At 40.9% G+C, this 11,407-nt stretch overlaps 2 protein-coding genes and 1 long non-coding RNA gene across 9 annotated transcripts in view; 2 read left to right on the top strand and 1 right to left on the bottom strand.

Annotated features, from left to right (window-relative positions):
• Nucleotides 1-7,563, top strand: part of shtn3 (shootin 3) — a 10,683-nt gene extending 3,120 nt beyond the window's left edge. Inside the window, exons 5-18 of one of the 5 annotated variants that reach the window (XM_028458907.1) lie at nt 75-172; nt 243-324; nt 397-491; nt 717-863; nt 1,025-1,087; nt 1,160-1,166; nt 1,371-1,569; nt 1,856-1,929; nt 1,993-2,096; nt 2,200-2,217; nt 2,789-2,848; nt 3,638-3,767; nt 4,647-4,905; nt 6,529-7,563. In XM_028458907.1, coding sequence (XP_028314708.1) covers nt 75-172; nt 243-324; nt 397-491; nt 717-863; nt 1,025-1,087; nt 1,160-1,166; nt 1,371-1,569; nt 1,856-1,929; nt 1,993-2,096; nt 2,200-2,217; nt 2,789-2,848; nt 3,638-3,767; nt 4,647-4,905; nt 6,529-6,628 — 1,436 coding nt within the window. In that variant the 3' untranslated portion in view covers nt 6,629-7,563. Of the gene's footprint in view, nt 1-74; nt 173-242; nt 325-396; nt 492-716; nt 864-1,024; nt 1,167-1,370; nt 1,570-1,855; nt 1,930-1,992; nt 2,097-2,199; nt 2,218-2,788; nt 2,849-3,637; nt 3,768-4,646; nt 4,906-6,528 lie in introns of all 5 variants that reach the window. The other 4 variants (XM_028458905.1, XM_028458904.1, XM_028458903.1 and 1 more) reach the window with 4 other exon arrangements.
• The window catches only part of LOC114470627 (uncharacterized), a 19,640-nt gene continuing 15,369 nt past the window's right edge, over nt 7,137-11,407 (bottom strand). The window contains exon 3 of the long non-coding RNA XR_003674899.1: nt 7,137-7,178. This is a non-coding gene — a long non-coding RNA (uncharacterized LOC114470627). The remainder of the gene's footprint in view (nt 7,179-11,407) is intronic.
• Nucleotides 8,953-11,407, top strand: part of thoc3 (THO complex 3) — a 22,610-nt gene continuing 20,155 nt past the window's right edge. For all 3 annotated transcript variants that reach the window (XM_028458911.1, XM_028458909.1, XM_028458910.1), the window contains exons 1-3: nt 8,953-9,160; nt 10,282-10,438; nt 10,523-10,727. In XM_028458911.1, coding sequence (XP_028314712.1) covers nt 8,981-9,160; nt 10,282-10,438; nt 10,523-10,727 — 542 coding nt within the window. In that variant the 5' untranslated portion in view covers nt 8,953-8,980. The remainder of the gene's footprint in view (nt 9,161-10,281; nt 10,439-10,522; nt 10,728-11,407) is intronic.

Genomic DNA, 11,407 nt, shown 5'->3' with positions numbered 1-11,407 from the left:
GTGTGTGATGGCGTGAGGAGCTCAGAGCAAAGCGGAGGGAGGAGCTGATGGGGGCATGTGTGTGTGTGTGTCAGAGCTCAGAGAGACGGTCGGTCGTTTGTTGGACGAGAAGAAAACCTTCGTTTGTCAGATTTATGAACAACAGCGACAGATGGAGGAGCTGACGGCTCAGGTAGAGGAGACACACTCACGGAGCTTCTCAACCATTGGTTCTGTGTCCTGATTGGTCCATCCTCTGTCAGTCAGAGAAGGAGCAGGAGGAGATCAAACAGCTGCAGGAGAAAGTGGAGCAGCAGAACAAAACCATCAAGAGGTTTAACAGAGGTATGAGTCACTGCCGTTATGACCACCTGTGGAGATAAAACTGATCCCTGTCCTGGTCCCGTTCGTCCACAGTTTCCACAATGGCGGCGCAGGAGTACGAGGGAATGATGGAGAAGCTTGACTTGGAGCAAAACCTTCGAGTCAAAGCAGAAAGCTACGCCCACGAGGTAAACGACACCCAGATCATCCAATCACAGACCTCCAGTGCGGGAAATGTAGTTTTCATGTGAAAAGAGAAACAATGTGTGTGTGTGTGCGTGAGTGTGTGTGTTATTGTGTGTGTTTGTGCGAGTGGATGTGTGTGAGTGTGTGTGCTTGTGTATTTTTCTGTCCTGTCGTGTGTTCTTGTGTGTCTACACTGAAACACACTCTAAACTCCTCCTGCGTCTCAGATGCTGGTGAAGCAGAAGGAGGCGAACAGGCAGAGCGTGCTCCTCCTGCAGAGTTCTGATCCCAGCGTTCAGCTGCTGAAAGCCCTGGAAGATGTCGCCACGGTTACCAAAACACTAGAGGAGGAGCGCCGGCAGCACCAGCAGGAGGTGAGGAGCTCAGAGTAGAGCTGAGGAGCTGGAATATTTACTGTATATAACTATCAAGGAAAAAAGGAACTAATTTATTGTGTGTGTGTGTGTGTGTGTGTGTGTGTGTGTGTGTGTGTGTGTGTGTGTGTGTGTGTGTGTGTGTGTGTGTGTGTGTGCAGCTGCATGCTCTGCAGCACAGCAGTGTGCACTCGCAGTGTGAGTCTCTTCACAAGCAGCTGCAGTTGCTGGAGGACGAAAAAAAAGAGGTGGAGCTTCAGCTGCAGGAGGCGGAGTCTAAGAACCAGCAGCTGCAGAACCGAGGTGCACAAAAATCTACACGACGCTCACGCAAACATCTGAAAACATACACACACAACACATGTAAATGACGCACACACAAGCATGCACACAAAATACACAATGAACAAACTGTGTACAGTTGTTATTATGTGTGTGTCTTGTGTCGTATTCATAGTAATCTGATTACTTCCTCAGTAATCACAGTATTCTACAATTTCTCCACAGTTGATAAACTGCTGGAGGCCCAGAACCAAATCATCACCATGACAACCAACAACGGCCCGCCCCCTGAACCTTGGGTGGCTCCGCCGCCTGAACACGGAGTGGCTCCGCCTCCAGCTCCACCCCCACAGCCACCACCACCGCCCCCTCCTCCACCCCCTCCACCTCCCCCTCCTCCCCCGTCCAGGTGTAACCCCCTTAGGTGTGTTACCGCAGCAACGATGCTGGTCATTCACTGGAGGTGGAAATAGTGGAGACTATCACCATGGTTACCGACCAAAGAGCATTACAACACAAAACTTTGAAAAAACAACACAAATTTACACAACAACAAAATATATTCACATTAGTAAAAGCAACAACGTGCCTAAAGCACAGTACCTGTGATGTTTCCATAGCAACAATGCTGGTCATTCATTGGTTCGTAGAAGGGCAGGGTGTCATTGGTGGGGAGTATAAACATGTTACCGTGTGTGTCTCCGCCTCAGCTCGCTCATCGCCATCATGAGGAAGTCATCAAAAGGATCTAAAGTGGCCGTGAAGGCGGAGCAACAGCCTGCAGGTGAGTTTAAAAGGTCACGTGACACAGGTGAGCCAATCAGAGCTGACCTCCCCTCCACCGCAGAGTCGGAGGGAGCGGACGACGTGAAGGTGAAGGCGGTGAACGAGATGATGGAGCGCATCAAACACGGTGTCGTTCTGAGGCCCGTCAAAAGTCAGGAGAGCAAGGTGAGACATGTTTCCATGGTAACAAGGTCAAAGGTCAACAACAGGAAGTGAACAACAACCAGCCTGTGTTTGTTTATCTCTTCTTTTTTCTCTTGTTCAACAGAAACCTGCAGCGAAGGTGGTGTGTACACACTCACACACTCAGAAACAAACACACACACAGAGACACACACACGCACACACACACACTCACACACACACTCACGCACTCAGAAACAAACACACACAGAGGCAGAGACACACATGCAGTACCTGTTTCCTCCTCTGGAGGCAGTGAGACACACACGGCTCTGTTTTTAGGACGACATCGTTTTAAAAACTTAAAGAAAAATATTTCCGTATTTTTAAGTTAAACCAAATGTTTGTGAGTTTGTGATAAACAAACTTTCATATGATGAATTTCAGCTCCTTTCCTGCTTTAAATTAATTCCTTTTATTCACATAAATCAATGACGTGAACTTCATTGATTTAAAGCCTGAAACCTGAAACTTTTCCTCTGTGGTGTGTGTGTGTGTGTGTGTGTGTGTGTGTGTGCGTGCGTGCGTGCGTGCGTGCGTGCGTGCGTGCGTGCGTGCGTGTGCGTGTGCGTGTGCGTGTGTGTGTGTGTGCGTGCGTGCGTGCGTGCGTGTGCGTGTGTGTGTGTGTGTGGTGCATGTGTGTGTGTGTGTGTGTGTGGTGCATGTGTGTGTAGCAGTCTCCCAGCCCTGAGGACAAACAGGAGAGCGCCATGGACGAGCTGAAAGGCATCCTGGTACATCTCACTGTTTATCGTCCATTCCTCCGTCTTGTTGTTCTTCATTTGAAAAGTGTTTGAAATTATGCATTTAAAGCAGGGTTACAGTCAATTTTTATTGTAATTGTGTATTTGTAATTGTAATTAAGTTCAGATATTGACTTTGCAATTGTAATTACTACACAAATTCTACAAAATATTGTCAATTACAATTTAGCTTAACGAAGAACAGGCTTACACACATGTCGTTAAATATTAGAATATGTTTCATATCAAGTCTTCCCACACCTACGCTTGGTTAGGGTTAGAAAGCGTTAGTAGATTAATTAGGATATAATAGCATTGTTTGACGTAGTAACAATACTGTGAATAACTGATGTTTTGTTCAAAGTGTTTATAGTTATTGCTAAATTATAACTCTTGTTTCCAGTTGGGCTTTTACTACATAATATATTATAATAATCAGTGCACTGAAATTTAAATGTAAAGATGCTGAAATAGTATTGTACACATACGAACAAAAACACATAAAATCATCCCACGCTATAGAAATAAAGTTAATTGATTTTCAGATAAAAAATGTTTTATCTGTATATAATTGTAAATGAGTTGTAATTGGACATGGATAATTGAAAACCTAATTGTAATTGAAAAATGTAATGACCTCAACCCTGGTTTGAAATAATGCGTCAGAAATGATGCGTCAGAAATGATGCGTCAGAAATGATGCGTCAGAAATGATGCGTCATTTCTGACGCATGATGCGTTCAAGTGGGTGGGGAATGTTGAGTGTTTGTGACTCCACAGGACACGGTGAAGAGGAGCCCCAGCCGAGGCTCTCAGGAGGCCTTCCCTCCTCCGACAGGGAAGAAGGACAGCGAGCTGGAGGTGATCCTGAGACGCCGCCGCAATAGAGCGGGGGAGGCGGGCTCTGCAGGTGAAGCCACACCCCCATGTCATGGTTTAGACCAGGGTTTCTCAAATGGGGATCCGGCACTACAGGGGGTACTCGAGAGAGAGTGAGAGAGGAAAATTAACAAATGAAAGCATTAAAAACATTGGATTTTATATTGTTATTTAAAAAATTATAATGATATTAAATATTACCAGAAACTCACAAAATGAACACAAAATCATACAAAATAAGAGAAAAATATACCGAATAATAAAAAGAACAGACAAACAACAACAAAATACACAGAATGACACAAAAAACATGCCTAAGAGAGAAAAATACTATTACCATTACCAGCAACACAGAATACGACAACAAAGACACACTAAATGAGTGAAAAATACACAAGATTACTACAAAATACACAAACATAACAGAAAAACGTGATAAGAACAACCAAACACCAAAAACTCACACACTGAGGGAAAATAATTCAAAAAGTACCAACAACACACCAAAAAATCATACTGAATAACAAAAAGAACAGACAAACAACAACAAAATGACAAAAAAAACCACAAAATGATGATAGAAATGATCTTGATTAGAATATGAACTGAAAATACAAAGATCAGTGTTAGTCCCACATTGGGATGGAGAGGACTGGAAATAATACAAACTAGAAATAAATCTATTCAGGAGGATCTAAACACTGTTTCATTCACTCATTCATTCCATCATTATGATCTATAATTGAATATCGTTCTATAGTTTAGTGGGACATAAGGGGGGACTGGGATGAGAACGTAAGAGAAAGGGAGAACTTTAGCCAAACAAAAAGAACCACTGCTTTCGATGATTTATCTCATAATAACGACATAAGAAGTCCTTCAATGTGAATGTTTCCTCCTCTCGCTGCAGACGAGGGTGTGATGAGTCACATGACGTCCTGCGACAGCCTGAACGGTCGTCGAACCAGCAGCGACTCAGGCTCAGGCGTTCTGGCCTTGACCTTTGACCCCGCCGTGACCCGGGTCAACCCCGAGAGGCGGGGCTCCGGGCCTGGGCCGATAGTGGCCCGCAGAAGGAGCACGGACAGCGGCGGACGGCAGCGGACATCGTTCAGCTCACTGAGCGACAAAGAGTCAGAGGAGGTCAACACCCCCAACGCCTGTAGCAGGTTTGATCAAACGGAACATGTTCTAACATCATTACCACAACAGTTTGTCCAAATTAATAATATACAATCAGACGTTAGTAATATCAGGTGTGGGGTTCCCCAAGGGTCAGTCTTTGGACCTGTGAATGAGTTTGTGCCAGTGTCATATGTACTTAAGCACATTTCTGGATAAAAAATGAACTTTGGTGGGTAACATTGTAGCGTTACGAGCCATTTTGGCTGGTGAACAAGGAAACAGATACCACTGCATCTGTTTGAATCGACAGGCTGCAGAAACGATGACAAGTCATTGTTGCCAGATTGGGCTGTTTTTCCACCAAGAAATTAGAGGGTTTTTGTGTGTGTTTAGATTTAAAAACATAATGTATATCTGGCAACGCTGCTTGTTTTACTAATCCTACATTTCCCATGAACACTATGTCGTTACGTGGTGTCATACAACAATTGGCTACGTACTTACGTTTGCGTGATTGTTATGGTTTGGTATCGGAGAAGACAAACAGAACGGTGCAAAACAAACGTGTAGACATTTATCGGGTGTTGAAAAACCTGAACTACAAAAAAAGGAAGGCTGCTGCTGACTCAGGGAAAATGAAGATGAAAGAGGATCTGAAAAGAAGAAGAAATTGAGGAGTTTTATTACTAAATGGATATCAGGTCGTGAGTGACTGGTATTCTACCATTTGTTCACCTTTAAAATGTGCACTATACAGTTTGTTTACATTTGAAGAGCATGCATGTTAGTAAAACATGTTTTCTCTACAGTACATGTAATTATTAATAATGATTACTTCTATTCTTTCTAACTTCAAACAATGTTCCAGGGATTCAATTTTCATCTGTTAGGTTTGTTTATTAAGTATGAGAATATAATTTATAAAAGGTTCACTTCTCACACCCAAAGTTCCATATTGTACATTTTAGGCATTGTTATAACATTGTTTTTAAATTAAATGTTTTTATTTTTACCAATGTATTTCTGCAATCAACTAAAATAAAAACTATGTAAAGAAACGTGAACACTTAAATTTATTCTGTGGCTCATAATGTAGTTTATTTTGGCTGGAAAAAATTTGGCTGGTGTAAAATCTGGTTGGCTGGTAACTTTAAGAATCTACTGGTTATGCTGGCTGTTGATCTAAAATGTTAATTTAAAGCCCTGCTTAAGTGTATGTTATTTGCAGATGATACTAGCATATTTTAATCCGGAAAAAATATAAATCATGTCTTACAAGATGTAGAAAACCAAACTAGGAAGTTTAAAAGGTTTGACATTGAGAGCAGTGGTTTATTTCTGTTGAGCGTGTCACACTATGGAAGAATCTAAATGATGACATCAAATTATCAAGATCACTTAATATGTTCAAAAAGAATGTGAAATGTCTGATGTTGAAGAAATATGAGACAGAAGCGTAACTGAATTGTGATTTCAAATGAGTTGTGACAATGATGTTTAATGTCATTACATTTTATGGAGGAGGCAGATGTTATAAGTTTTACTTCTTTCTGCTCTTTTTCATTCATCTTTTCTTCTTTTTTTCAAAGTGAAGGAGAAAGAAATGAGTTTTATTGTCTTGAATGAAATAAATAAACAACATAACGTGTATCATGTTCTCTCTGCAGCGCTGTGGATGAGCACGTGAAGACAAACGGCGTCGAAGCTTGTGACGAACGCGACGTGGATCCGATCAACGGCAGCTCAAACGCTCAGAGTCAGATCTGAGACGTCCCTTTCACCCCCCCACCCCCCACCCCATCACCCAAACATCAAGCTTTCCTACAAACCTCAGGACATCAGACATCTTTGTTCCTCAGGTCTGATGATGTGGAGCTGCACATGCAACACTTCAACTGGTCATCATAATAACCGGTGACTCTTTAATGTTCACATGAATACAAGAAGAACACTTCGGAAAACAACTTTTCATTCATTTTCAGATTTGAGATTGTCCTCATAATCAGTCACAAGATTACATGATCACCAGTCAAATTGTAACACCCACTGGAATGAGTGATCATTAATTTTGCACATTTTTATTTTCTTGCATTTTATTCACTTTCTGACATAATTTCACATTTATTTAGTTAGTGTGCTTTATTAAAAATCCCTGTGCATCAGATCACGCCGTTCATTCAGTGCATCCACACACAGGATGCTGATTGGTCCAGGGGCGGGACAGCAAAAAACAACAAACCACACCAACAAAGTGACTTTGTTCTTAAAGTTTCCTGTTCTCCTGGAGTGTTCCGAGCAGCTCTGAGACATTCAGGTTCTGAAACAGAAACCACCACATCCGTTACACCGGTGTAGTGAAACCAGTAGTTTCCCCAAAACAACATGAGCCCCATCATCAGCTGGAAACAAATCAAACCAATATGATTCCTGCCTCTCACGCTCCGAATACTTTTAATCAGATGACTCTCCTCCCTTAGCTCAGCGCTCTGTGTATGTGTGTATGTGTGTGCGTGTGTGTGTGTGTGTTTCGCTCCTGAATTATGCAAAGCCATACTTCACATAAACACTCAAGGCTCCTCCCCTTTCCCTCACTGATCGTCTCATTAACTCTGATGCAAAAACAAGATTATGCACACATCACCTGACAAAGGGCATCAGTGTGTCTGACAAGACTCAGTGTGTGTGTGTGTGTGTGTTTTTTTATAAAGGAAACGTTTTTTTTTTTTTTTTCATTTTGGCTTCCCTTGAAATAAAACAATACAAACTAAATTGACCAACGTGTGATCATTCGTCTACAATATGTAACTTTTATTGTTACAAAAAGTCTATAAAAATACTTTTTTTCCCACATTTTTACGCCTCAAGCTTTTGTTTCATATTATCCTAAACTTAAATTTTTTTATTTTTTTCAAAACTTTATTTCAGTTCAACAGCATTGACAATTCGTTAAAAAAATAATAATAATTGTTTACTTCCGGTGTTGTAAACAACAGTACGTTACTTGGGTATAAAGAGAGACAACGGAAGTCCAAAATGTTTGACCGTCACGTGATTCATGTAAGACTGAATTTGTTCCCGGAAGTTAGTGGCGGGCCATTCGAATCCATTGATTCTTAGTGACATAACTGGGATTTTCGGTAATTTGTCATCAACTGCATTTATTGACAATATATATACAGTACACCGTCATATGTATGTAAATAGTTTCTTTTCTTAATGTAAATTCGTATAAATAATTAGTGTAAACAGCTTACCTGCTTTTTTTGACATAGCTAAGGCCAACATTAATTTGGTTTAAAAAATGTGTTAATATGTATTATATACATGATGTATTGCTTTGAATTTTCTTTAACCAAGGGGTTATTAAAAAACCCACATCCAGACAGGACACAAAACATATTTATTATGTGCATACATATATAAAATAGACATTCGATTTTTTACTATGCACTATGTACCAAGATAAATGCATTAAACAAAAGGTCTAACAAAGTATTTTGAACATGAAAACGTGTATCTCACAATGAAAAAATATGACAATGATCATAGTAATAAAAAATGAAAATACAAAAAATGAAAATGAAAATAAAAATAATAATGTACTAGTTTAGTGCCGGATAATCTACTAACATGCCTTAATGCACACGTTAATGGGTTTAGATATGTTAATAATAATAATAATAATAATAATAATAATAATAATAATAATAATAATAATAATAATAATAATAATAATGTATTACCGTTCAAAAGAGCATCACAAACCGTCTAATCCGCTCGAGCTCCATTGGCTACAATAGTAAACTGATCACTTCTGGGAATATATATATATATATATATATATATATATATATATATATATATATATATATATATATATATATATATATATATATATATATATATATATATGTAACCGGTCGAGTCTCTGCGTTGTGTTCGTGTTCTGTTACATATATATATATATATATATATATATATATATATATATATATATCTTACGGCTCTGGGTTTCTTCATCTGATTGGACCGATCGTGATCGCTCTCCTGACCAGTGGGTGGCGCCAACGCACCTTCAGCTGTAGCAGGAAGTGACGCAAGGTGCAGACCTCCGCCGCTATGGCCTCTCAGTACTTCCAGGAGATGCAAGAAAGCTTCAGGAATAACAGTAAAAGCAGAGAATTTCCAGCTCATTCGGCCAAAGTTCACTCCGTGGCCTGGAGCTGTGATGGCCGACGACTCGCCTCGGGATCCTTTGACAAGTCAGCGAGTGTTTTCGTGCTGGAAAAAGACCGTTTGGTGAGCGAAGCTAACGGGCTAACGCTAGCTCCGGTGTCACACCGAAATCAGTCACCCGGCGAATTCAGTGTCCAACAACTCGTAAAACCAATGTCTCTCATATTTTTCACAATTTGGGGAAATAATTTAAGGAGAAAGCGATAAGAAGATATTTGTTCTTTAAAACATGTGGTGCTGTTTGTTTATCATACGGTCAATACTATTAAAGTTTTTTTTTTTTTTTTACGGAAAGGTGCACAAAAAAATTCTTAACACAAACTAAAAAATAATAATAATTAGGTTGCCATTAAAACAATGCACAAACACTGCAGGTGAATCAAACGGCTCTGCGTCACGGTCAGTGACATAAATCGCACGACGTAACGAATCGATAATGAAATTAGTTGCCAACGATTTTTTATAGTCCGTTTTTTATCGATTTTATCGATTGGTTTTTGCGGCCTTAGAACTTTCTGACTCAGTCATCACGTGGGTCTGTTCCAATATACAAACTGATTTTAATGTAGTTTGATTTATTTTATTAATTTGAATGTTTTGAATCACTGTATAAAGTGCTTTTCAATCAAATGTTGATATTTTTTACAGAGTAATACCAGTATAAGTCAATGGTTCCAATCCTAACATTTTTTGGGTCGTGACTGGTGACCCCATTTTTATATCATTATATATTGGCGACCCGTTCGTGATGTATTGTTACAAGTAGCATTATAGCTACGAGTTGCGCCAGCGCTGATATTCATATATATATTTATTTATTTTTGTCTTCCTTAATTAGATTTATAATGGAAGAAATAAAAGTATAGAATACTGTTGTTGGAGTTTAATTTTAAAAAACAATAGTGATTTTTTTTTTTTTTTAATTCAAGATTTAATTGTTTCGATTAATTAACTATTTCATTTTTCTACTCTATTTTTTTTAACTAGATTTTTTTTTAGGAAGTGAAAGTATAATATACAGTTTTACAGTTTTTATTTGAAAAAATAATATGATTAAAATCAGCAATTGTTATTAATCAATTACTAGACATTTCAAGGGACCCCATTTGAATTCCGGGCGATCCTATATAGGGTCACAATCCCAAGGTTGAGAAACATGGGTATCCGTGTTACCTGATGTGCAGGTGAAGGAGAACAACTACCGCGGTCACAGTGACAGTGTGGATCAGCTCTGTTGGCATCCAACCAACCCAGACCTGTTCGTAACCGCCTCTGGAGACAAAACCATCAGGATCTGGGACGTTCGCTCAACTAAGTGCATCGCCACCGTCAATACCAAAGGTCAGGGGTCAAATATGGGGTCACAAGGGTCCGTGTGCTGGTGATTGAAACAAAACAATGACGTGGATTTTGTTTTCCCCTCAGGTGAGAACATCAACATTTGCTGGAGTCCTGATGGACAGACCATCGCCGTGGGCAACAAGGACGACGTGGTCACCTTCATTGATGCCAAAACGCACCGATCCAAGGCTGAGGAACAGTTCAAGTTCGAGGTCAATGAGATCTCCTGGAATAATGACAACGACATGTTCTTCCTCACCAACGGCAGCGGCTGCATCAACATCCTGAGGTGAGGGGGTGGGGTCAGCGAACGCACCACGCCCACATATCTGTTTATCTCTCCTTTGGTTTGTTACGACAGGGAGGAGAGACTCAAAGTAGGAATTGTGAAGTGTGGGGAATAGTTGATTATTTTAAAGTGAGATGTGAAGTTGTAGTTGTGCATGTTGTACTTACAGTATTGTGTTGTGTAATCAAGCCAGTGTGGTGACCAGTGTGAAGTGAGTGGTAAAACCTAAAGTAGGTATTTGGGATCAACATGTCTAAAGTTAAGCCCACTACCAGCTTTATCCCACAGCCCAAGACATGCCAGTGCATCGTAGACCAATGTATGTGTAAGAACCACTACTGCAAACCTAAGTGTCGCCCCGGGCCCGAAGATGCAGCCAGGCCAGCAGAAAGACCGGGGACCAATGAGCCCCAGGCCAGCCCCCCACGGCCGAGCAGCCCTCCAGACGCTCCTAAGACCTCAAGCCAAGAAGCAGCCACCGCCTCCCACATACACACCGGAGAAAGCCCCTAGGAGCCGAGGACCCAGCGCACCCCGCCACCGACCCCAACCCCAAGGCCCCTGCCAATATCCACACCCCCATACCTAACCCCCCGAGGGGAGGGCCCAGAAAGCCCCCCACACGAGACTCCAGCAGAGGAGCTAAGGCCCACGCCCAGCAGACGGTGTGAGCTGTGCCG

This window comes from Gouania willdenowi, chromosome 10 (assembly GCF_900634775.1).
Source record: "Gouania willdenowi chromosome 10, fGouWil2.1, whole genome shotgun sequence".
NCBI lineage: Eukaryota > Metazoa > Chordata > Actinopteri > Blenniiformes > Gobiesocidae > Gouania > Gouania willdenowi.
The sequence above is the reverse complement of the archived record's forward strand: the minus strand, read 5'-3'. Positions and strand labels throughout refer to the sequence as shown.